Genomic DNA, 26,118 nt, shown 5'->3' with positions numbered 1-26,118 from the left:
ATTATAATTAACCTTGAGGAGCACAATCCTTTAATTTCCATAGGAAGAAGCAGTAGGCAGCAAGAATTTTAATAGTCACGCTTAATTCCCATTGTCTGACTACATTGTCTCCAGAAACCAAAACTTAGTGTTACTATTTTCTTGCTGTTCACTTGCTATTGAACATTAAATTTGGAGAACATGGCAAAGAAGAAAATTATTCTGTACGGCAAATTTACTGCACTATTTTCCTTCATGTTCTTTGGAAAGCAAGTCATTCTTTCTCAACTGCATCTATTTAAGCAGAATTATATGAACACACTTTAACTCACATCATCTGGTTATTCAAATAATGTAAATAGATCAAATAGAAGACAAACTATTATGAAATATTTACTGTTTTTTAATATACCATTATGAAAACAGTTCCTTAAATAATGCCTTCAACATAGCTTCAAGATAGCAAAATGAAATGTGGGCATTTTTTTTGACATAGTGGTTAAGACTGTTTGGGACACATGCCTCCCCTTTCTGGGTGCCAAGGTTCAAGTTCTAGCTTGGCTTATGAGATCAGCTTCCTCTTAATGCACACCCTGGGAGGCAGTAGATGAGGGCTCAAGTACTTGGAGTTCTACCACCCATGTGGGAGACCCAGATTGAGTTCTAGGCTCCTGGCCCTGGCCTGTCACCACCTGGGTTGTTGCAGGCATTCGAGCACTGAACCAGCAGATAAGAGATCTCACTGCCTTTCTGCTTTCAAATAAAATGAATGATAAAATAATTTTAAAGAAGATTGCAAAATGACCAATTTTGATTGCTAAAACCAACATCCTAGCAATCTAAAATGACAACACAAAATAGCAAGTTATACAAATTTCTAAAAGGGTGTTACTTACGGTATATCAGAAATATTAGAATTATCCATAATTGTTCCCCTTACTAAACAAATATGCTAGCTCAACATATTTAGAATGAGCAAATCATTAATTAGCTAATGATCACTATGAGATTATCAGGAAGGGGTCTATGTCTGGACCTATTCCTATGTCTTTAAGAAAATATTGTAATTTTGTAATATTCATTGCACTAATTATAGTACATTATCTTATCAACTATTTCAGTAAAGGGAGCTGATTCTAATTGCTGCTGCCACCATTAATCACTGTTGCATTATAAGAGTTAGTGTAATTATGGAGAGGGGCTTCCATGATACAGAATCCAGGAAACGCAGATCTGCTTATTAATCTTCAGATTTCTGCTTCGCCAGCTCCCAACTCGTCAGCAATTCCATTTCTGTTTTAAACCTCTCCAGCAGTCAGATCAAGACCACCCCTGATTTTACAATAATTGATACCCGATTAGTTTGCCAGTGAAAAGGCTAACTGTGTATCTGTAAAAAAGATTATAGGAGTTAACGCAAATCTAAATCCCAAGACAGTTTTCAAGTTGCCACAATTATTTAGAGTGAAAAGAGGCATCGATAATACTTAAACAGGCTTTGTTTTGGAGATTAATATTAGGATTTATAAACTTTATATTTATGAATTCTGGGAAGATATTTACCACTTGAAATACAGCAAACGCACAATAACAATTCCTGCTGTGAGAGTTATGTTTCTATGTTTTGCCACTAAATGGGTGATAAAATTGCTTTATTAATTTGTGCCCTAACAGTGCTTACAGATAAGATGGAAGGAATCCTAACATAATGCAGGATTTGATTTATCTGAATTTCTAAGCTTAGGATTTTATATAAATACTGGAGCTACCTGCAAAGGAGATGACTGCTTTTTTTTTTTTTTTTTTATTCCAATTCTAAGATTAGGAGGGGAAAGTGGTTTTATCTGAAAAGGAAACAGCTATCTTTCTTGACCAAACCTTTTGATAAATAACACGATTAGGGAGCACCATGGGGTCCAGCTCACCTCTTGCTCCCACCTGCCTGGCAGGGTCCCTGTGATCTTATTCTTGCAAGAGAACTGCTTTGTGGAAGGTAGGAGAGGGAATGAAAGAGTAAAACCCAGTAGTGTCGCTCTGCTGCTTCGGATAAACCTATTACAGTTGAGGGTCCCTCATCCAAAATGCTTAGGTCTAGAAGTATTCATATTGTTTTGGATTTGGGAATATCTGCATACACATGATGAGACAGCTTGGCTTCTTCCAGGTCTCCCACATGGGTGCAGGGACGAAGCGCTTGGGACATCTTCCACTGCTTTCCCAGGTACATTAGCAGGGAGCTGGAGGGGAAGTGGAGCAGCCGGGACTTGAACCAGCACCCATATGGGATGCCTGTGCTGCAGGCAGCGGCTTAACCAGCTACACCATAGCGCCAACACCATCATACAATCTTCTTAAGGACTTAATGAAACTAAGATTCATGGTGTGAACTTCTCCATTTACGGCGGCATCTCAGTGCTCAACAAATGTAGGGTTTTGCAGCATTTCAGATTTTAGGATTGTTTAAACCCATTTTTTCTAGAAAATAGAGTGCAAGTTAATGACAGTGGTTACTGCACTGAAATTAATTCCACTTAAGTTCTACATGGGCTTAACTACCTTCTATTCGGGAAGAACTTGATACAGATTGTTACTTTTCTTCTGAGTTCTATATTATTAGAGGGAAGCATCTTATTTTTCTTTTCTCTTTTCCCTAATTTGATTGCTGGCACAGCAGGAGCAAGAATCCAGAGGTCACCTGACAGGGCACACAGGGTCGTGGGGAGAGGGAGATTGTTTTACTAACCAATTTTTGATGATGAACCTCATATCCAGAATCATGTCGGAACTCCGCATCCATTTTCACTTCGGAGATCTCTTCTGTCTTGATATTTGTCAATCCGGAACCTGCATGATATCATAATTAAAATATGCAGGATGATCAATTAGTTTTACCCATGAACAATACCATGAAACAAAGGCTATCAAAAACTTATTTCAAGCCTGAAGTTAGAGGAAAATGGATGAATGATTTGCTTTAAGGAAAAATGACACCTTGTATTTAAAGCCTTAACCACCACCTATTTCAAAGAAAAAGAAGTTAAAAAAAAATCTGAACTTGAGGCTTCCACTGCCTTTTCTCCTTTTATAAAGGAGAAAAATGGAAGTTAAATGCTGGTTGGGAGGTTGGCAAGGTTTTGCTCCTAGAATACATTTGCTTGGTTTAGGGGCTCATTGTTAGCCTATTATGTGGCCTTTTCCATCTGATCTCATTACTTCAGGAAAAAAAATAATGAAAGGCTTTAGAAATGAGCATTAATTACCTGGTGGAACAAAACCGCTACTTTGGGGCTCTGCTCCAATTACAAATTATGTTCATGTATCTATGCAGTAAAGCATTGAAAAAAATTTATAATTTATTTAGTTAAGTATTCCAGTTATAGATACAGAATTTAATTGGTTCAGTACATTTTAAAATGCTTCTTTGAGAGTAACAGAAAATATAACCTACTAATTCTTCCTTCTGTAAAATTGCTATAGGACTCTTACACTAATTGCTAGAATCAATTTCATTATTCAAACAATAATCTGGAGCTTAAAAACAAAATGCAAAGTATCTTTAAAACAAAAACCAGAAGTATACGAGATACATAGCAGCTTCCTTGTTGCAGCATTTCAGGTTTAAAGCTCAGAATCTGAGGCTTTTATCATCATATCCTCCACAGGGTTCCCCCAAGAGGTAGGCTGTCTGCTCTTGTTTGAACAGATGAGTATCAGTTTGCTTCTAGTTAGGTAATTCTGCCTTCTAGGATGGTCCTCTTACACTAAGCCAACTGGTTTCTCTCTAGTGTCTACTCCGGGTCAGCCTTGAGCAAGCCACACCCTCCAGACCACATGACTGCCTTGGACAGGTGGCAGATGGGAGGCAGCAGGTTCCTGTGGATTCCCCTCCGACATGGACTGCAAATTCCTGGCTCTCTCCTTTCCTATGGAGCTGATTTCTTGCTCTTGCTCTTATCACTCTTTCCAACCTTGTCCATGAGGTGCTGTGAAACTTCTCACACACCTGCTGACATGGAAAAGCCAATCTAGAGCATAGGATGTGTGAGTCTAACTGTGGAGCTCATACAGAGAGAATGTAAGGACAATTTGGCCAAATCCAGGGCACCCTTGCTGGCTGTGACATATCAGTGTGTTCCTGTCAAATGACACACAAAACTTCCATTCATAAGCCATGCAAAACCAGATTCCCAATCATTATCAGTGATCAATTATCAACTGCACCTGGCTTGTAGTTTGTGGCGCTATCTTTGCTCCCTTCTGCTTTCCAGAGTATGTTTTCCTGTATCTACCACGCTAGCTCTTTTCCTGTAATCCAGTGTTCCATAGACCACTGACAGCAGTTTGGTTTCACCTTCAAGTTCTCTTAGTCTGTGATTTGTTTGGGTCCTAAGGACTTGGATTTGGATGGAGATACAATAGTTTTAAAACATCCATAAATTTGCTGATACTCCTCCCTTGAGTGTGGGCCTGGATGCAGCGATTTGCTTCCTAGTGAACAGATGGCAGAAATGACAGCATTAGTGCTTCAGAGATGAGGCGGTAAAGGGCACTGGAGCTTCCTTCTCATTCCATGTCTTGGATCATCTGGTGTGCCGGAAGCCGGTGGCCATGTTGTACGAGGATGCTCCAGCCCTCTTACAGGGAGTTTATGTGCAACAGCTGCATGTGGAGTCATTTTGGAAATAGCCTCACCAGCCTAAGCCTTCGGATGATTACAGCCTGGACAGTGTCTTGATCACACTCACGAGAAACCCAACCCAGCACCATACCCCACATCCTGTAAGAATCTAAATGCTTGCTGTCCTAAGTTGCTAAATTTTGGAGCTAGTTGTTACCTAGCAAAGTTACCTAGATAACTAATACAAAGAGCTAGTGTTTTTTTTTTTTTAATCTTGATTTGTACTGGGCCTTAATATCCTTTTATCAGAAGGTCACTCTCTTTGATATGGAGATAAGAGACACCATTAAAGCAGGACAGTTTTCCTTTCATTTTGGTCCTGTTTTTGACCTCAATTCTGCACCCCCCCCCCAATCCAGACAGCTGCAGAGCTCTCTAATCTTAATAATCTTCTTAGTTAACAATTATTATCATTTTTTCCACCTAAGCCATCCAACACAACCTTTTCTGTGGCAACGGTACTACTAATTTTCAATTCTCACTAGTTGTATGTTATTTTCCTAGACTCCCTTTAAGAATCTGATCTTTGTATAATCAGGATGACTTCTTTACAGCTTACCTTTTGCTATCATCAGAATCTAGCAATGCAATAGTTAAGAATGTATTTCTGAGGTTTTTTAAGAAAACTCTCTTCAATAGTTTTTCCCTTTTAGATTTGGGGGCCAAATCATTATACTGAAAAAATAAGGAATGAGCTCTCCACTGCTAAGTTGTAATATTTCTAAAAATACATGAGAATACTTTCACTGGTCAAAAAAAAAAAACCCCCACAAAAAGAAATTCAATTATCAAGTCAGCAGAACAGCTAATGAAGGCTTACAACTTAGCGGTCTGACGGACTCTCAACAAAGAGAGCTCTTGCTAGTCAATTTTTTGTTTAGCAGATATGAATGTACTCTAAAAAGTTCTTAGAAATTAAGTTAAAAATATATTGATGTTGGTAGGAAATGACTTTGAAATTCAAGCATAGATGGGGTCTCCAAAAGTTCATGGAAAATATCCATCATGAAAAAGCTATCCTTGAATTTTGACTTTTTTGCACCAAAATAAATTTATCTTTAAATTCCATTTTCCATGAACTATGTGAAATCTCCTAGAATAGTCATTTAATGAAGATTTTCATAGGGAACTAGCACCAGTAATGATACTGAATGTAATGAAAAGCATTTAAAGAAATGGCAGGGGCCTTTGTCTACAGGCTTGCCAGAGACCTTTCTGGAGTTCTATTGAGTCCATTATGAGCCCTGGGATTCCAGCTCTTTTTCTCTAAGCCATGATGAGTGGGAAGAGCCTGTTGTTCATTTGGGGGTGGAGGGTATGTTCTTTTATGCGATGACTTCTATGGCTTGGTGGGTCAAGGACCGGTTTCCTTTATTAGGACTGGAGAAAGGTGTTAACACATTATAATGGAAAAAGGAGCTTTCTACCATATGTGAAGAGCCTGCTAATGTCTTTTTCCTTTTCATTCTAGTCAAATTGTGTAACTTGCCCTTCAGAGTCTACTTTTCCCTGGAACTATGCCAGGAGGAGTGCTGTAATGGCCATTATGCCCAGAAATCACTATTGTTACAATTGTGGTCTGTCTGTACGTGACACTACATCCTAGAAATCATACTATTCTGGTTTTTCAGATATCAAGCTCAAGGAGAAGTCATTTTTCCTCAGTCACGATTCTAAAGCAATGGGCAAGGGAAAACAAAAACCATTCTTTACATGCTTCTGAGTGACAAGTGTGATTATTGAAAAACAATGTCATTATCTGAATGACACATCCTAAGAAGGGTTTCTAAGTTTAGAAAGTCTAAAGATATAATTTGGCCCATTAGACTCAAGCATGTGGTCTCCTAAAATGTGATTTTGAAGAACCCAAATGAATGCAACGCAACTTAGGGACGTAAGTCCAACTGCTTGAGGGATAACTTACTTACAAGTACAAAAATATAAAGCATATCATATCATAATTCATATCCAGCAGCAACTATTCCTAGACACAAACCAGAATTAGGACCTTTTTAACTCCCTATGTGAGCATTCCTTCTCTGTAAGACTTTTACTCAGGAGCACAGATCTTACGTGGTGCAAGCCAGGAAGCTGCCATAGGCCATTCTCTCATCTGTACAGAATCGTCCCCATTGTCTTTGCTAGGCCATAGCTTTTGTAGCCTCTCTGGAAGCTCATCTAAACCATGGTCCCTCGTTAACAGAACGCCCCTGCTGTGGTAGTACACTATCTCCTCACTTAAAACATCTTGTTTGCAAGTAAAGTGTATTGTTTATTATGCTTTAAGCTCTTGGGAGCAAGGCCCTTATTTAATTTTTTCAGCCTTCTGTGGAATTCAGTGCATTGGTCTTTGTGAAATATCAAAGATTCCAACTGGCTTTCTCCCACCTTTATCACTAAGTATTTTCCAATGATTCTCTTAAAACAGTATATGGAATGACTTTTTCATGTTAGATTAAAAAAAGAATGAACTGGTGGTGTTACCCTTCTTATTTCACTATGCACTCATAGGCCCAACTTGCCCAGTATAGGAACTTAGGAGGGTTGGCTGAGTGCTTCTATACAACATTTTATACTTATAAAAGAAAACCATGTCTTTAAAGTGTGAAGCACCAGGAATAAAAGTCCCCAATACATGCACAAGCTGAGCTGGTTTTGATTGCAGCTAGAACTGGACTGCTCCTCAGCCTTGAGCCTCACCAGCTATCTGAGCAGAATGGCTACGTCAACTGCCGGCTCCTTGAAATTCACTTATTTGACAGTGACAATAAGGAGGACATTAGGAGAGCTGAAAGTGTCTCTGACTTACATAATTTAAGTTCCCCTTAAAAGCTCCACAGGCAGAGATTTATAAAATCAACAAGATCAGCAGTCAAGATGTGTTACTCCACTGTCACTGCTGCCACTGTTAATCATGGTGTGAGGACATGGAGATGCCACAAGCTCTGTTCTCAGTCTTTATCAGCGACTGTGCTTACAGGCAGTCCTGGCTCAAGCCTGTACCATCTCTATGAGGGAGGGAGAGAGGATGTATTTCTCACTCCACTGCCAAATGCCTCTGAACCAATGGACACAGTTGGATCTCTGGTGTTGTACCTTCAATGAAATCTTATTCTCTGTTTCCTTGACTATTGCCCTAGGGCATTATGAGGATAAAGAAAAAGATAAGTATGGCAAGATTTGTGCTACTGGGATCAGAATCTCCCCAGAACATACCAGTTTGTCAGTTCGATAACTTCCCTCCTTTTTGATTCACTGACCACACTAGCTGCTAGCAGTTGGGGGTGAGGCTGTGCAGAGAGTAGGCACCATCCATGCAAGGATGTGCCTGTGGTGTGGTGTGACAAAAACTAAGTTGGAGCCAGAGGCTACATACAGAACAAAGGTGAAAATATGAGTTTTTCTTCATGCTTGGGTAATTGTAATAAAAGAACAGTTTTTAGTTTTGATAGGATTTATAGGTAATATAAAAAAGGACTTAGGTGCAAAATTGTAGACACAGATGTGTTGTGTTTTTTAGCTACTCATTGACAGTAATCTTTTGGAAATCCACATCTACATCAGTAACTGATTGAAGTCTGAGGCCAGTTTGGTTAGACAAGCACCCATCCAGACCAAACAAGAAAGCCAAGCGATGCTCCTAGCAGTAAATCAAGTTACCACCTGATAGGATGCTGATGCACCAGTCTGGGATTCCGTATTTCAGGACAGTTCTGTTGAATTCTTTCCACTAAAGAAAAATCTCTCAAGTTCCAAAAGAAAATCACAGAAACAAAAAAATAGGTGACTTACTTAGGAATTTGGGAAATGAAGTTTAAGGGAAAAGCAAAGGGGGATTTTTCCAAGTTTGGTTCCCAAGGTCATTTCCAATTCTGTTCTGCAGTATGTGCGATTCAGAGAGGCTTATAAGGGAGAAGGGGGATGGCGTCTGCTCAAGCTCAAGCGCAGGAGGCCAGCAGGTGGAAGGCAGGCAGGGCAGATACCTGGTCGGGTGGTCAGTCCTCGGTCGGCAGCAGGGCGGGCGTCAACAGGCTCAACTGGGCACAGGAAGCAAGAGACACAGAACGCAAACAAGACAAATCAAGATGGTAAGTGGTGGCTTCTGGACACAGAGCAGAGAAGAGCATGAGCAATAAACAAGTGGTAAAAAAAGGAGCAGCTGGGAAAGAACCACAGCAAGTTAATCCCGAGCACCAAGAGTGGGCGGGACACCCCTTCAAAAGGTTTATCGCTATTGATGTGCCAATCCTACTCCTTAGCTGGAGAATAAAAGCACTCCCCAGGATTCGCAGCAACATCAAAGGAGAGGGTTTGGGGAGTGTGGATTTCCCTCTGAGCTAGTTTAGAGCCGGCTTCTTTGCTTTTGATTAGAAATAAAATAGAATGTACCCAGCCCAGTGGAAAACCTTAAAGATACCTCCTTTACAACCATCTAATCTTATCTTATTTTACAGTTAATTAACTACAAAAGGGTTCCGCTAGATCTCCAGGGAAAACGCAAATATGAATTTATCAGGAGAGCAAAGTTTCACCACACACAGTCTGCCATTTAGTGAAGCCAATTTTGTCCTTAGTCCGAAGGTAAGAAGTAAACCACACTCTCTTTTAAAGCCCAGTTTGCACTTGATAGATGGCACAGAGCTGAAATTAGATGATTTCCTCTTGTATTTGTGAGATTCACAGTTCCTTTCTGTATATCCTGGGTCTGACCCAGAGAAAGCAGTGTGTGCACAACAACCATTGCCTGTCTTCATTTGGCACTTCCAAAGTGTGTCTGACTCTCAGAAAACATGTCTTGGAAGAGATAAGGGAGGGAGAAACAAAGCTTTTCAAACTAATAAATACTCAAAAGGCAAATGAAGCCCAGATAGGGAAAGTGCCTGCGGTACTGCACGGTGAGTGTAGAGGTTAAAAGGCAAGGCAGTGAGAGCACAGGTGTAGACTGGAGGCAGGTCCACTTGATGGTATGGCTTTGGAACCTGCAGTTCTAATAAAACCACCCAGTTGCTTAATGACAAACACAGGCTAGGCATTTACAAGTAGGGAAAAAGTGGCAGCAAGCCAAATATTCAAAATATGAGGAAATCATGTTTCTGAGAGCACTTGGCCATTTGGATGAATCAAAAGAGAAAAATGATTGGATCTTTTCTTGTGCAGAGAATGGGAGCATGGTGGAGAATACATTCGGTGCACCTGCATTTTGGCTGCTACCTGTCCTATGAGCTCAGGCATGGGATTTTCCACTGATGGGGTCCTGTCAGTTGGTATTTGAAAAGTTTTGGATTTTAGCGCTGTGCTGGTTAACTGTATCATCAGCTTGACAGGATAACGGAATGTCTAGAGACTGGGAGAACTTACTTCAGGGGTGTCTGTGAGGGTGTTTCCAGATTAGGTCAGCATGCAAATCTGAGTGCATGCATCAGGTGGGAAGACCCAGTCTCGATGCGTGTGGGCATCATGAATTGTCTGGGTGTCCAGAGATGCTAAATACACAAGGTGAACTGGCCTTTCCTTCTGAGCACTTGGACTTGCTCCACTCCTGCCTTGTGACAGTTGCTGGCCTTCGGACTCCAGGACTTATAGCAGTGTCCCCTTTGTTGGCACTCATGTTTTCAGCCTTGAGCTGAGAGTGACCCCCTCAGATGTGGGCTGAGGCATGCTCCTAGCATCCCAAGGTCTCCAGCCTGTGGTGAGCCTTCTCAGGTGCCATAGCCCTGCGAGCTAATTATGCTAATTAATTCCCCCTTCATATATATATAAATATATATGAATATATATATCCATTGACATATCCTATTGATTGTGCATCTCTAATACAGGGGCATTTGAGTTTTTGAATTAGGGAGAATCAACCTGTATCACAAAATACTTTTTAGAGATATTTGTGGCTGAGATCATCATTCCCTGTCTCATTTCCCATCACATACACACATTATCTGAAAGCAATTATTTTTTAGCAAGATAAAACCAGTCATAGTAGCGACTTGAGTCATTGTCTGCTTTAACAGTCTGAAGCTGATTTAGTATGAATTAATACTCACAAAAATAAGTGGCTCTTAAGTTCAGTGAGCAAACAATAAGACATTTTTAAAGGCAGTTATGACCATGCAAAAATAAAATGTACACTGACAAGACAATCTAGTGTATTATTTTCCAATCTATTGGAAATACTTTCAAATTGTTCAAATGGACCAGAAAGTAACTTCTATAATATAGCGTTCAAAACACTGGTTGCTTAGTAAATGAAAAGCAAGAAATAAAAAGTTACAATAAGATGGCAGCAGAAATTCAAAGCTCTTAGCAGCTTTGAATCAAATTCTTCCCTTTAAAAGGAGAGAAACAGGGGCCGGCGCTTTGGAGCAGTAGGTTAATCCTCTGCTTCAGATGGGTGCAGCTCTGGCCATTGCGGCCATTTGGGGAGTGAACAAACAGAAGAAGACCCCCCCCCCCCAACTGCGTCTCAAATCTTAAAAAAAAAAATCTTAAAAAAAAACCCAGAATAATTGAAATACTTGGATTTTTGAGCTTGTCAGGCCTGGTGCTCCCTGTAACAGACCAATCCTAACCTAGTGTTGTCTTGATGGACTCTCTGGCAGATCTAAGCATATGGAATCAGCAGAAATCATGTTTCCATGGAGGATGGGCCAAGTCTGGAAACGCTGGCTTGCAGGTTTAATAAGGAATTATTATTTACTGTTATCATTTGAATTGGGTTCCTCATTGCTTCTTTAGGGCTGATAAAAATAATACCAGGGAGCTGCTTCACTCTGCAAATACATAGTATAGTCTTATAAGACTTGTGCATCTTTAAGAATATGATAGTGTCTTATGCATGCATTATTTACAAAGACGCCGACTTCTGGCCACAGAAACTTCCTGGTGGTCACAGCATGCCACGTGGATCTGTGTGTCCAGCTTTTGCAGGCAGTCGCCTGCTATTAACTCAAATATTTTCAGCCAGATCATTGCATGTTTCCTAACAACAGACTATAATGGAATAGGCAAACTGAAGTGACGGTAGGTAGGTGGGTTTTTCAGCCATAAAGAATGAAGACTCTTTATAGCAAATTATAGCCGTTCAAGAGCCCGTAATTTAGGAACACTGTCTTTGTGATATATTTATTTTTTTTTAGTGTAAGTTACAAGAATGCCTGGGCATTGGACCTTCCTCTGGACTTGACTGAGTGTTCTGGAGAAAAACAACTCATTTTTGGTAGGCATTTGAAGTTGTGCCAATCAGGACTGAAAGAACAATGAAAGGAGATCCTTTGAGAATTTTAGATATTTTCAACAGTCTCTGTGTGTGTGCATGTTTGCAGAGTTTCTGGGGAGAGGGAGAAGGAGGTAGGATGGGGAAAAGAGGTGTGACTTTAGGACCAAATCATTCTAAGGCTTGCTCTATTCATTCGTGTTCAGGGTACACAATGATTCATCCTAAGATAGGTTCATAGAGTCTAAGAAGAGCCTGGTTCCATTAAAAAAAAAAAATAGTTACCCCTGAACATTTGCTATGTCCCAGGCACTTTGCAAAGAGCTTTTCATATGGTCTCATTGGATACTCATGGCATTCTCTTTGCATTAGAAATTATTACAGAATAGGAAACAGCCAGAGAGGCTAAGTAACTTGCTCATCAACACACAGTAGGATTGCGACTTAAATTCAGATCCATCTCTTACAGGGGTGTGGAGCAGGAAAGGTGAGGATGTGGTGGTATTCTTGGCTGTCACTAAGACCAGAGAGGATGGAGGACACTTGGGGCTTTTACTGGATGGGGACCAGGAATGTTAGATGCTGTGCACTGGGCAATCCCAACAAATACAATTGTCTTGCACCCTGATTTTGTAATTTCCCAGTGGACATACAGGTGGTTAAGGCAATGTGAGTCTCAAACCTAACTAAATTTTATATGTAAGCACAAAACAGTGCTTTCAAAGTTTTTAATGCAAACTGTGTACTCGGGAGACACATATTGGGTAAATTAAGAAAAGATCAATTCAGAGCTTTTGTAAGTTATTTATTTTGGAAAAACCCGTAACTGATGCTTCTGCGACTTGGAGAGCCCAATCATTGAAACAACACCTGTATCAGCTTGCAGCTCAGTGTCACATCCCCGGATGTGACATGGATTGTCACTGTTTCCTCTGATTATTGGGCCTGAGCACCTATAATTAAAATTTCTCCTCAACTTTGCTGATCAGTTTTATTTAAAGGTTAATCATTGAGGTTTTAAAAAAAATATTTGTTGTAAAAGAGGTGTTAGGTCTGATAAAACATGGGAGCCACAACTCAAGACTCTGAAATCTTAAGTACTATTATCTCCCAATATTTTAATGTGAGATTTTGCCATTTATCAAGAGTAGATGTTTACTTAATCAGAACATGACTTTGTTTCATGAAACTCAGGCAATGAACAGCTGCTTCCTGAGCATCGAGAGGACTGGTAAATCAATTCCTGTTTCCAGCTGCGCATCTTGGCAATACCCAAGGGCTCCAGGGTATATGTGTGTGTGGGTCTCCCAGGTTCAATGCCACAGTGTGCCCTGTTAAGTAAAGGGCAAAGCTAGTGTGCATGAGTCAGAAAATGACACTGGACAGTTTTTTATTACAAAACATTCTCAACAGAGACTGAATGATGAGAATTTTAAATGGCCACAATGAATCTCCCTATAGAAAGTGGCACAACCAGTGCTCTAGTAGTAACACAATTCCATAAGGAGGTTATTCACCAGGTCTCTTAAAAGTAAATATCCTTCCAATGTTCTCTATGGGGGTAAGAACTGTTTCCATAAATGGTTAAGTCTTGATCATGTTTACATCATAATGTTACTGTTTGGATCTGGTGTTATTATCGTAATAGCCCCCTTTTCAAATTAAGGAAACAAATTTGGGGTTTCTCATATTGTGAACAGATTTTATAAAGATTTTCTCCAATGGTTCTTAAATAAAAGGTTTAAAAAATAAAGCTTCTTCAATGTACTTCAAGTCTAATATTGGATATCAGTTTAGTCTGAGAAATGTGCTGACTGCATTTGATGAAGTATCCATATTCCGAATATGAAACCACTATCAGAATTTGCTACTTTAAGGTAGAAAAACACAGGCAAAATTCTGCTTTGGATCTTGAAAAGCATTTTTTTTTTTGACTATTTAGAAACAGAAGTGTTGATGTTTTATTTTGTCATTTTTACGTGTTCAAAAATATAAACTAAAAAATGGTCTCTCCTAGTTATCTCTGCTAAGAAATCTTCATGGAAAAGGACATCAAAAGGGGCACAGATTTGTTCAGAGAAAAATCTTACTTTCTCTGAACTTGGCTTCTTAGGGAAAGACATTTAAAGCAATGTGCTCTTTAATTTTGACAGCTGCTTCAAATTTAACTTTCTGAACACAAACATTGTTTATATCTTAAACAAAATTACATTTTATTTAAATCTGCTTATCTTTGCTTTCAATGTTCAAAATCAACCTGAAGCCTGTGTACAGATAAAATGCCACTGAAAACTATCTTGAAGACTTTGAAATCTCTATGCAGGATCCACTAAAATTTCTCCACCAGGAAAACTGTAATTGTTTTAGTTTCATCACCTGTCTAGGCCATTTTCTTATGAACACAAGTTGAATACTGTGAATATTCATTCCAGATGCAACCATATGACTGAGTGAGAAAACTTCTCTAAGTTCTTGACTGGAGGTTTTTGATAGGAATTTAATCTCTTGGTGCCTCAAATCCTTATTTAAAAAAGTGATAATACTACTTGCATATGGTATATAATATGTTTATATTTCTATTGTTATTACATAATGTATCATATTAAGAAAACAAGAAAATAAAAATCAGGAGAATGTTATTGCCACAGGTTTTCCAGGTGGGGAATTTGCTTCTTGAACAATCTATCGTGTGTCCCTTTTTTTCTGGGAGGGCCAGCTCCAGGTGGATGCAAGCCTGGATCTTGGGCAAACACTAGACCTTTCACTGAAAGCTGTTCTATGTAACCATTCCCTCTTCCACCTGCACCAGGAGGCTGCTGTTTTATAAACACATCATCAGTTACTTGCTTTGTAGCATAACTTATATTGATAGTTCTATAGTAACAACCCCTAATATTTACTTCTTAAACATTATAATATTAGGTCCACATTTAAAAACCACTAAATAAATCTCTTTCTCTCTCTCTCACGCACACTCGCACACACACCCCAGAACATTCCTTCGCTCCCTCTGGGGACCTACCTTCATTTTCTGTATTGGCTGGGACAGAGTCAACCCCAAAAGGATGCCACGGCTGGAGATCATCCAGGCTGAACTCCCCATTCACAGGAAGAAGCTCCACGGTGGTTTTCGTTTCGGTCAGAGACGGCATGAGGGCATCATTTCCATAACTGATTCTTGGCTCGCTGATCATGTTGGCCAAGACATCATCAGAGTAGTTTTGCTCTTTCTGAAGCAGCTCGTCTGTACAAAACACAATGATCACTTTGGTGAGTAACTACAAGATCAAGCCAGCAGCAGCAGCTACCGCTGCCTGTGAGGCGGGACTTCCATCACTTGCTCACGTGTGAGCTAATGGAGCCACAGTAGGGCTTCCATTAGCATCTCTTACAAATGTGGAAACTGAGGCACCAGGAAGTTAAGCCACTTAGGCAAAGTCACAGCTAGCAGTTGTCCCTGGTGGTGGTTGAAGCCATGGAGAATTGGCAGTTGGCTGATGCTCTGCACCACCAAGCCACTCCTCCCAGGAAGTGGAAGACCTGGGGATCTCAATGGCCATTTTGTCCTCTGACACAGCTTTCCCAACCACATGATGACCACAGAGGAACGGACAGCATGCCCTGGTGTGAGGCAGAGTGTCAACAGCAGACAAGAGACAGCATCTTTGAAGCCAAAGGTCACCGAATGCTTGACCTTTCCTTGAGCACCTGCTCCGTGGGCGAGAAACACATTAACAGGTAGGCAGCTTGCTCAGTTCTTGAATGGTTCTCACTGTTCTACCTTGAGCAAGTCTGCCTTTCTCAAGTGCCCCACTAGTGCCTCAGGATGCACGGTACCCTTGCTCTGCAGACATGAGGGCTCCAGCCTTCTCTACATCCCAGCACTTCTCACTGAGCAGATACCAATGTGCCTCCCTGCCTCGATCTTCTCTGTGGCTTCCCTTTCCAAAAAATGCACTCACTTTCCTCCTTTAGAAGCTGATGAGACAAAAACCTATTCTATAGAACATTACTGATTTATCTGAAGTTCTGGTAGTCTAGCAAAAATCTTCAAGTTATATGTTGCATTACCGAAACCCATTTTATTGGAAAAGAGCTTAAAATATAACCTTGTCACAGATGTAATTACTGCTTTATAAAATGACCCTGAGGTATCACAAAATATGTAGGAATCCCCTATTAAGTAACCAAAGACTTATCAGGTTGTTTTGTACACTATATATTTTAAACCAGAGACCCAGAGATAGCACACATGCTAATAATAATATATCATTAGAATATCATTTTCTGATCACACCTGGGTCAGCTTATTGTAGTATATATTTCAAATCAATCACTGGTTAGTATTATTGCAGGTCAAAATGAAGAAAACTAAATCAGGATTTCAATTTGACTTGTAACATTTTATCATTATCCTTCACATTCTCTTTTAAATCGACAAAAAATAATTTATCTGAAAAATTGAATTTCTGTTCAAATATACCCACTAAAATGATTCTGATGGGATAGCCCTAATGCATGTGATTAATATCCTTCTATAGTCAGTTTTATGTAAGAAATGATTCTAAGTGATAGAATCTCCAGCAAATTAGTCCTTTTGAAGTCTGACACGAGTTATATACCTATTCACTGTGGCACATTCTAAAACTCAGCACTGGATGCTTGCATTGACCTTTTCCTTACAGATTAAAGGCCCTCATTAGATTTTCTCCAATTTTTCTATGTCTAACAGAGCCACAGGTAATGGCTAATAATTTAGTCAGGGTCTAATTTAATAAATTCAGTGGGCATTTCTTTTCTATAAATCTTATGGTTTTGGCTGTGAAGCACTGATCTATCTATACACACACACACACACACACATATATATGAAGGCTGTGAAGCACTATCTATCTGCTTACAACTTCATCTTACAACATTGTCCAGCTAAAGAATTGTGGGGCCACGCTATTCTTGGTGTCTTTGTGGCACTTATCATCATCTACCCTCCTCCTACACTTGGAACTTATCTGTGTCTCACATAGGTACAGAGATTCTTCCCTCAGGCATCTCTGAAAAATGTTTTTTGCTCCTTTTTCTCCAACCTTCATCCCTAGTATTTTCTTCTCGTATGAGAGTACTTCGAAAAGTTCATAGAAAAAGAGGATTAAGAACATAAGTTTATTTTGAGGCAAAAAATTGAAAATGATGTACATGAGGTGGGCATTCAAAAAGTCAATGGAAAATGCATATTATGAAAAAATTGAGTGGCTTTCAAAATTTTTTGCAGCCAAATAAACTTACCTTCTAAATTCCATTTTCCACTAGCTTTCTGAAGTCCCCACTCATTTCTTCCTATAATTCCCCCCTTTTGGAAACACCATCTACCTACTAAAAAACTATAAGGATCTCCTACATTTGGGTGGAACTGACATTGATTTTCTCAGCTTTGACTTCTCCCTCCCACTCTAATTTATAAACAGCTTGGTAATCTATTAACTTAGGCCTCCCTCTGATCCATGAACTCAGCAGCCGGTCCAGAATCGTGCTCAAGACTTCAACCCGCCTTCCCATTTTCTCATCATGCAGAACCATTCTCCCAGCCACAGGCTGACGGCCTCTGGAATCATCAATGACTTCCTTTCTCATGTCCCAGGCTTCATTACCGACAGCTCCTCATAACTCCTATTTCTGAACTCTCGTTCACTTTCACTCCTCCACATTCAGTACACCGTACCCCCCACCACAGTCACTTTCTGCCTGGAGAACAATGATGCTGTCCGCTGGGCAACAAGCGAGGCAGGAAGGCATCACCCCAGGAACAGATGAAAGCCTTATGCCTGATTTTGCTCTACTCCTCTGCCAGGGGAGGATACAACATTTGTTTCCTTCACAGGATGCAACAACAACAGAACCATTTTGGAAGCAGAGAGACTCGGCTCTCCCCAGATATCAAACCTGCAGCTGCCTTGATCTTGGACTATCAGCCTGCAAGACTGTGAAAAATAAGTATCTGCTGTCTAGAAATTACCCAGCCTCAGGTATTCTTTTGTAGCAGCATGAACTAATGTAGACATCTTCCTATTAATTTTTATTCTCTGTGCCCTAGACATTTTCTTGATATTGAGGAACAGCTCTTCCCCAATTCAGTGAGCCCTCGTGTTCTACTGAATGAATCCCCCCTGCCTGAGGCTGGGGGAGCCTCTGTGACCTGGGCCTACCCTTGATTGCCAGCCAAGAGGCCCACAGTTCCTTTGCTGTCTACACCTTGCTTCTCTGAGGCTGAATGGCATGGGTTATACCACAGGGAACCATCCATTTCCATCACATCAACTTTTATTCTTTGTTCCTGCTCCTTGGGAGGCCAATCTCTTCTTTTCTAAATTATAAGAACTCTTTAAAGCTCAGCTCAAATACCTCCTCAGTTACTACTCTCAACAACTTTATGATGTGGGTACAACTATTCTTACAATACAGGAAACAGACTGGGAGAGATGAATTAACCTTTGCAAGATTCCAGAGCCAGTGGACATCAGTGCTAAAAATCCATGTTGTAGGCTGCATGCAGACACCTCCCTCTATTTATTCCCTACTTATTTCAACTTCTTATAGTCTCCTAGAGGGGCTGACTCTTAGTCTCATCACTGGATGATGGCTTAATTACAGAGTGAAATTGTGACAATTATTTTATTAGAAGCATAACTGTGTTCCAGTATCTTCCCTTCTGATGGGGCTAGAAGTCTGCCTTCTGGTAGGTAGACTTAATTACTATGAGCCTTATGGAACAGTCATTGTCTTTGTCCCTCAAATAGGCATTTCCCAGGCAGGAGCAGGTAGACAGGGTCCTGATCCAATCTCAGCTCTTCAAGTCAAAAAGGCACAGGAAGGAAATGTGACAGTGGGAAATCTTACATTTGAATGCCATGGAATATATGGAACATTTAGGGTTGAGACAAACCATGGCATTCTTTTTCTCTCTTATCCCTTGTACTGCTGGCAGGACACCTCCCCCAAATGCCCAACAAAATGTTGAGCCCCATGGTGATTCCTTTTCCTGCTTCATTCTTTTTCAGAAAATGTTAAATAATGAAGAAAAGTTTCATTTTATGCTGAGTGAAAAGCATGCACTTAGTCTTTTTTCTTTTTGGTACAAAAAATGCACATGTTCTTAAGGAAATTTAGAAATAACCACCCCAGGTGTGTCACTTGGAACGACGGAGACGTGTGAGTAAAAAGGGAAGAGGGCAGACGCAATAGGTTCCTGTTGGTCGGGGCAAGATTCAATTATGTGATCATAACATATCCGAGGCAGCCGGGAACTCTGTGACGTTATTAAGGGCTCAGGATTTCACCAATGGTTAACACGTTGGTGCTGGGCAATTGAGCTTTTGACAAAATATCCAGGGCCAAATGTGATTATTTCATTGTTCATTCTGAGAGGCACTCTATCTTTGACTTCCATGGTGAGACTAATTGTACAGAAACCACACTTCCACTATGTTGGTGGCCCTGATGGATTATCCTTTTATCTGAATTAATTGAATATTTTATTACAATGCTTTGATGGTCTATTTTAGGGGATTTCCAAAGCTCCCAAGCATCCACAATTGCCAAATGCTGTATTAAACTAAGAATTCATTTTCCCCCAAGACACTTTTTTTCTACTTAAAAGCTATTTGTTACTGTGGGAAATTACAGCAGTTACCTCTGTAGTCAAATATATTCTATAATACAGAGACATTTGAGCCTTGCACTTAGAAGTGGAAATATGTAACTGGGTTCAGTGATCATCATATTCAACCTATGGTTTAAACAGTAACAGAGGTATTAACACTAAATGTTAAACATACAATGAACCCCATAAGTTGCTCTTTTAAAAATGCTTTGCAAATATATTTAGGCTCACTTCTAGTATAAAGGAAAAACCCATATTCCTGCTGTTAACAATCACTGAAAATATTTAAAATACTTCAAAGAAAGCAACATCAAAAGAGATGTTCATTAGCAATTTCATCTTCAGAGGACTAAAATACATGGGGACTTCAAAAAGTACAAAGAAAATGGAATGAAAAGGTAAGTTTATGGGGCTGGCATTGTGGTGCAGCAGGTTAAACTGCCACTTGCGATGATGGCCTCATATAGGAACACTAGTTCGATTCCTGGCTGCCCTGCTTCTGGTCCAGTTCCCTACTAGTGCACCTGGGAAGATAGCTCAGGTGCTTGAGTTCCTGCCAAACACAAGGGAGACCAGGTGCAGTTCAAGGCTCCTGGTTTGGCGTGGCCCAGCCCTGACTGTGGTGGCCATTTGGGGAGTGAACCAGTGGATGAAAGATATCTCTCTCTCCCTGTCTCTTCCCTTTTTGATGCTCTGCCTTATAAATAAATACATCTTTTGAAATCCATGCACAGTTTTTTCATACTCCACATTTTTTGTTTCTGTAGAAGCAACAGAAATCCATGATCATTCACTTAGAGAAAAATGACCTCATAAATAAAAGGACTGGGGAGTGGAAAACATGAATTCTAGATAATTTCTTTTTTCTCTTAATCCATTAACCAAACACCTTAAAATTCAACGGCCACATTTTAGGTTTCAAGAAAGTAGTTGACAGACATAAAATCAGTTCTCTTTTACAAATTTCAGTTATAATTACTGAACAATCTTTTCCATACATTAAACACTCACGAGGGGATGGGTACTTGGCTTAGCAGTTAAGCTCTGGGTTGAGATGCCCACATCCAATATTGGAGTATCTGGGCTGGCGTCCTTGCTGTACTCCTGATTCCAGTTTCCTGACAATGCACACCCTGGGAGGAGGCAGGTGATGGCTCAAGAAGCTGCATCTTTGCCACCCACATGGGAGACCTGGATAGAGTTCCTGGCTCCCAGTTTTGGCTTGGCCTAGCCCCAGTGGTGGCAGGCATTTGGGGAGTGAACCAATGGATGGGAGATGTCTGAATGTCTCCCATTGTATCTCTACCTCTAGAATAAATGCAATATTTTTAACAAGCTTTGAACAACAAATCACTTACAGTGGGGAGAATATTTTCTTCATATGAAGGAGGAGCTGCCTCAGCCTTTCCTTTGCATGATCTGGCTGTTAACAGTTCTGCTTTGCTGATGTCATACGTAAGCGTGTTAATTGTTAAATTAACAGCAGGAGTCACTGTGCACTAACTTCCCTTACAGGATCTCTGTCCTCAAAGAGTTGGATTGTGAGAGTTAACAGTAAAGACTGTTCTCAAAGATTTACTTTGTTTTCATGTATTAAGTGGAGGATATTCTTATGTCTCATAACTGCTAGCGAAAGACGTATCATTGCTGGATTCTTCTTCAAAGTTAATTAAGTTTCTCAAAAATACATATATATAAATTAAACCTCAGAAAGGTTTACTTTTATTGAATTAAAAAGTATTTTTCCCTTATTGTAAAAATAATCATTCTGTTCTATTGCACAGTAGGGCAACAAGAGTTAACAATAACATTGTATTTTTCTAAATAGCTAGAAGGAAAGACTTTTGAATGTTCACACTACACAGAAATCTTGAATATATGAAGTGATGGATGCTAATTATCCTCATTTGAACATTAAATCAATACATGTATCGAAATACTACACTGTACCCCATAAAAATGTACAATTACTGTTTGTCAATAAAAACAAATCTAATAAAAAGTTCTGCTTTGAAGACCAGGGAGACAGGAGGTCCCCAATCTTGCTAGATTTTCTTTAAGAATAAGCCTCCACTGACATTACTTTTTCCTATTTTATGATTCTTTTGGTTTCTGATAAATATTTTTCTATCTCCTGCCTCTCCTCAAAAGAAAAATTTTTCAATGCTGCCTAACGGATTCTCACGTGGCCAATTCTTATATTTTAAATAAATATTTCCTTACACATCTGCCTGCAAGGATTGGTGCTGGTATCCCTGCATACCACAGAACGCACACCCCTACCCCCCTGAGACCTTTAGCCCCTACACCAGCATGGCTGCACTGGAAGTATCTGTAAGGGGGATGTGATTTTTCCGTAACAAGAATTCCACTATGAATCAGCTGCCATCCATTCTAGGCATCCTGCCCACACCAGGACTAGGAGATCAGATTTTATTTTCCAATCACAGTCTGTGCATGTCTGAGTCTTGGCTCAACATAAAGCTGCTACGCTGTTTATTCTATTTAACATCTCCACGACCTTGCAGGCTCCACAGGCTTGTGTTCTGTACCCATAAAGCCATGGGAGTTGTTTGGATAGTCTGCAATTCTTCCACTTTGAACTGAATCCTTTCATCTGTACTTTGGCTACACAATGTCCTCGGGAGCTTATTACGAATGCAACACTCCCATCCCGCCCCGTGCCATCTAGATGGAGGGAACGAGAGGCTGCAGGTTCACAGGGGACGTTGCAGTCACCAGGTGACTCTAGTACATGGTACACTGACCACAGCCACAAGGCTGCAAAGACACCACCAAGCAATGGCCTCAGTCATCCCCTCACAAAAGGCAAAACAGGCTTCAGAACAAAACACAAAACTGAAGCGAGATATGGGTGATGTTCATGGCTAAGAAACAATACAGCCAGAGCAAACCTTACGCCAAACACTTCCAGTCATGTTCTTAGAAGTCCACACCCTCTGCTGCCCTGAAGTGATCACTCACAGTCACTTGAACCAGAAAGACACTGCAAAGGGAGGGCTGCCCACAGGTTCCCATCTTCACCAGGCCATCTGTGAGACAGGAAGCCACGAGCCAGCCAGAAGAGGAAAGTGTTCAGGAAACAGGACACGATGATGCACTCTGGGGAAGAGACTGTGCCTTCAAGTCCACAGGGCACCAGGGGACACAGCTCCTGGCTGGGTTCTTCCCAGAAACAGCAGCTCTTGCTGCCACTTGGGGTACATTTTCTCCTGAGCATGTTCTTATCTAAAGTTCAGTGCAGCAGGAGTTGCTTGGTGTGCTGATTTGGGGAGAACCTCTGGGTGTTTCAGTGCTGACTGATTCGTGGACCTGCCACAGCCACAGACTTGTAGTAGGGCTGTGTTATGCTAGGATGCCTTGAAAGCGTGAAACCAATTGCACTCATCAGAGTTCCCATTTCTGTGGCCTTTTCATATCCATCAGCTCACTGATCACCCAAAGCAATCTTTAGAGTGAGACTGCTGCCCCTGTTGGCACTGGAACAAACTGACAGCCACTCTGACAAGTGTATTTTAAACAAGTAACTGGCAGACCAGAGTTCAAACACAGGTATCCAAATTCCTAGTGAAGCCTTCTCACTATTGCAAGGATAGCCCCATTTTATAGAGCACACAGCTATTTAACTTTGGGCAGTAATGGATACTGTAGAAACATGAACTCATCTATCATCACAAGCATCCTGGTTTCCAAACGCTTGATATTTGTGATAGATTTGGAAACAGACAAATTCACCAGCACCTCTTTTTCTCATAAGAAGAAACCATGGTGAAAGACATCACAGCTGTAGGCAGAGGTCACACAGCTTCTGGATGGTGGGGCAGAGCTGAAAAGCCAGGTGCTTCCTAGCTGTGCAAGCCAGGCTTGCTCTAGAAATGGGGCCTGACTTGTCAATTCTGCTTTGACACTCCACCCTCTCCAACAGTTTTCCCTTTCAGCTGTCCCTTTTGCAAACTCCCTTTCTCAGGATGGCTTGAGCATGATAGTTCCACGAACCGCTATTAGGTTCCACCCACTCTGAGTCAATCCTAAATAACGTTTTTGGTCATGAGCTGTTTAAAAGGTAGAAGAGCAAACTGTTTCTGCAGCCTTAACTCAAATATCCTTTCTCATCCATGATATTGTGTAGAGGCCAGAATATTTCAATGGCCAAGAACAAAACAATCACATAGGAAATGGCTACGTAAACATTTATAGCCATATTATCACAACACAATGCTATCCCACAAATCTAGTTTTTGATCTTGACCTTCAGAAAATTGGGTCAGTGCTCTTATTTTTAGCCATACTATCAACTTTGGAAATCTCAGAATTAAAATTCCGACTCCATATCTAAATCTGAGTTTATTTTTGTGGAGTAGTTCCCTGGCCATAGATTTTTAAATGGGGTATACTTTGTCCACTTATGGCAACAAACTGTCCCTGGAGGTGGCATAAACAAGGATGGATGTCACTTGTGAAAATATTCCTTATTATAGGTGATTTCCTGAAATATCACTTGTCTGGCTTACACTGAGGAAGAAAAGGACTTTGTTATTTAAGAGAAATTTTCTTTTTGGCTTTCAAACAGTGTAGATCAAACAGCTTAGATCTATAAAGTAGTGTCAGTTTGAAATCAAGATAAAAGTCAGTCAATGGGGGCTGGTGCTGTGGCACAGTAGGTTAAGCATCAACCTGCAGTGCCGGCATCCCTTATGGGTGCTGGTTTGAGTCCCAGCTGCTCCACTTCTGATCCAGCTCCCTGCTCATGGCCTGGAAAAGCAGAAGTTGGCCCAAAGTGTTTGGACCCCTGCACCCATATGGGGGACCTGGAAGAAGCTCCTGGCTCCTGATCCATGCAGCTTTGGCTGTTACGGCCATGTGGTGAGTGAACCAGCAGACAGAAGACCTCTCTGTCTCTCCCTCTCTCTGTAACTATGTCTCTCATGTAAATAAAAAAAAAAAAGGTCAAGCTCCTTGACTTCTAAAAGAAGACTAACGGGCTCGTTTTTCACATTTCCCTGTGGAACTTCTGCCAATGTCTTGACCTTACTTCCAACTAAATCAGGGGATCTTGGTCCTGCTTTGGTTGGCAGAAATCTAAAATATAGGCTGAAAAACCAATATTCATGCCATAAATAATCTCTGAAAGTGTGTCACGTTGAGGCTACAATTCTCATAGGTCAATATGTAAGTGTCCTTATTTTGAAGAAATGCATTGTGAAAATGTGTGAAGGGCCATTATGTGTACAACTTGATTTGAAAACAAGACATTCTATGTAATAGTTTGGAAACTCTCCTGTAAGTCTTATATTAAAATAAAAGGTTTACTATAGGCATTGTAGGATTTATTCATGGCATGGATGCTTTCTTTGGATCAATTTAGATAGAAATTGTATCCTATGACTATCAATATAAGCAGATACAAACTACACATCCTCCACGCACACATGAGATGAATGTGATTTTTATGCCTCATATCCTCTAAATTTGTCAATTATTTTACATGGTCTTCAACCCAAGAAATACTCAGTTGCCTCTTCACATGTTAGAGGAGAAACTGGGTGTCTTGAACTAATGGAAACTTTATGGTTGAAATAAAGGTGCTTACAGAAATTATAATGTGGAATTCTTCAAACCTGTCATTAAAAGCCCAACCTCTGCAGCATAACGGATTCTTTCTTTAAACATGACAGTACCTGAAAGATTTGTGGAAAATGGAATTAAAAGATAAATTCACTTTGATGCAAACATTTTTTGACACACAATAGAGTCCCAGGGAAGAGACTGCTGTCCTAGCAGGTACAAGTGCAAGCAGCAAGGCACAGAGGACAGGTTGTCTGGGTGCTGGGACTCTTCTGGCTGCTGGGGCACAGCAGCAGTGTAAAGGAAGAAACAGGGGTCGGCGCCATGGCTCCTGGGTTAATCCTCCACCTGCGGCGCCGGCATCCCATATGGGTACCGGGTTCTAGTCCTGGTTGCTCCTCTTCCAGTCCAGCTCTCTGCTGTGGCCCGGGAGGGCAGTGGAGGATGGCCCAAGTCCTTGGGCCCCTGCACCTGCATGAGAGGCCAGGAGGAAGCATCTGTCTCCTGGCTTCGGATCAGTGCGGCGCTGGCCATTGCGGCCATTTGGGGAGTGAAAAGGAAGACCTTTCTCTCTGTCTCTGTCTCTAACTCTACCTGTAAAATAAATAACCCCCGAGTGCAGGGATTCTGTGAGACAAGGGACCTGTATGCCAGTAACAGGTAAATTGTAAAGAAAAGAAAGGGAGGGAGAGGTAGGCAGAGAATAACTCTAAGAGATTTAACAGCTATGTCAAAGTTATTAAAATGGGCAAGAGGCTCAGCAGAGGAGAGGACAGCCCAACTATTTGGCACCTCTGTTACTCATCTGGGAGACCCAGATGGAGTTCTAGGTCCATTCTTGGCTGTTGTGGCCACTTGGGGAGTGAACCAGTGAATGGAGCTATTCCCTTTCCTTATCTCTCTGTCATTTAAATAAATAAATCTTTTAAAAAGCTATTTTAAAATGTTAGTTTCATCTCAGTATAGTTAACCTTGCCTCATCTCCACCCTGCTCTGAAAAAGTTGCAATTA

The 26,118-nt window shown here is 40.7% G+C and overlaps 1 protein-coding gene across 7 annotated transcripts in view; it reads right to left on the bottom strand.

Annotated features, from left to right (window-relative positions):
* APP (amyloid beta precursor protein) overlaps nt 1–26,118 on the bottom strand; it is a 269,028-nt gene that overhangs the window by 9,680 nt on the left and 233,230 nt on the right. For 4 of the 7 annotated variants that reach the window (XM_008266826.5, XM_008266828.5, XM_008266829.5 and 1 more), the window contains 3 exon segments: nt 14,890–15,111; nt 8,641–8,694; nt 2,723–2,823 (listed from right to left, as the gene is read on the bottom strand). In XM_008266826.5, the coding sequence (XP_008265048.1) occupies nt 2,723–2,823; nt 8,641–8,694; nt 14,890–15,111 (377 nt within the window). 7 annotated transcript variants of the gene reach the window in all.

The sequence above is a fragment of the Oryctolagus cuniculus genome, chromosome 4 (assembly GCF_051225735.1).
Source record: "Oryctolagus cuniculus isolate XC-2025 breed Fujian yellow rabbit chromosome 4, ASM5122573v1, whole genome shotgun sequence".
Classification (NCBI taxonomy): Eukaryota; Metazoa; Chordata; class Mammalia; order Lagomorpha; family Leporidae; genus Oryctolagus; species Oryctolagus cuniculus.
This window is presented reverse-complemented; position numbering and strand designations above follow the sequence as displayed.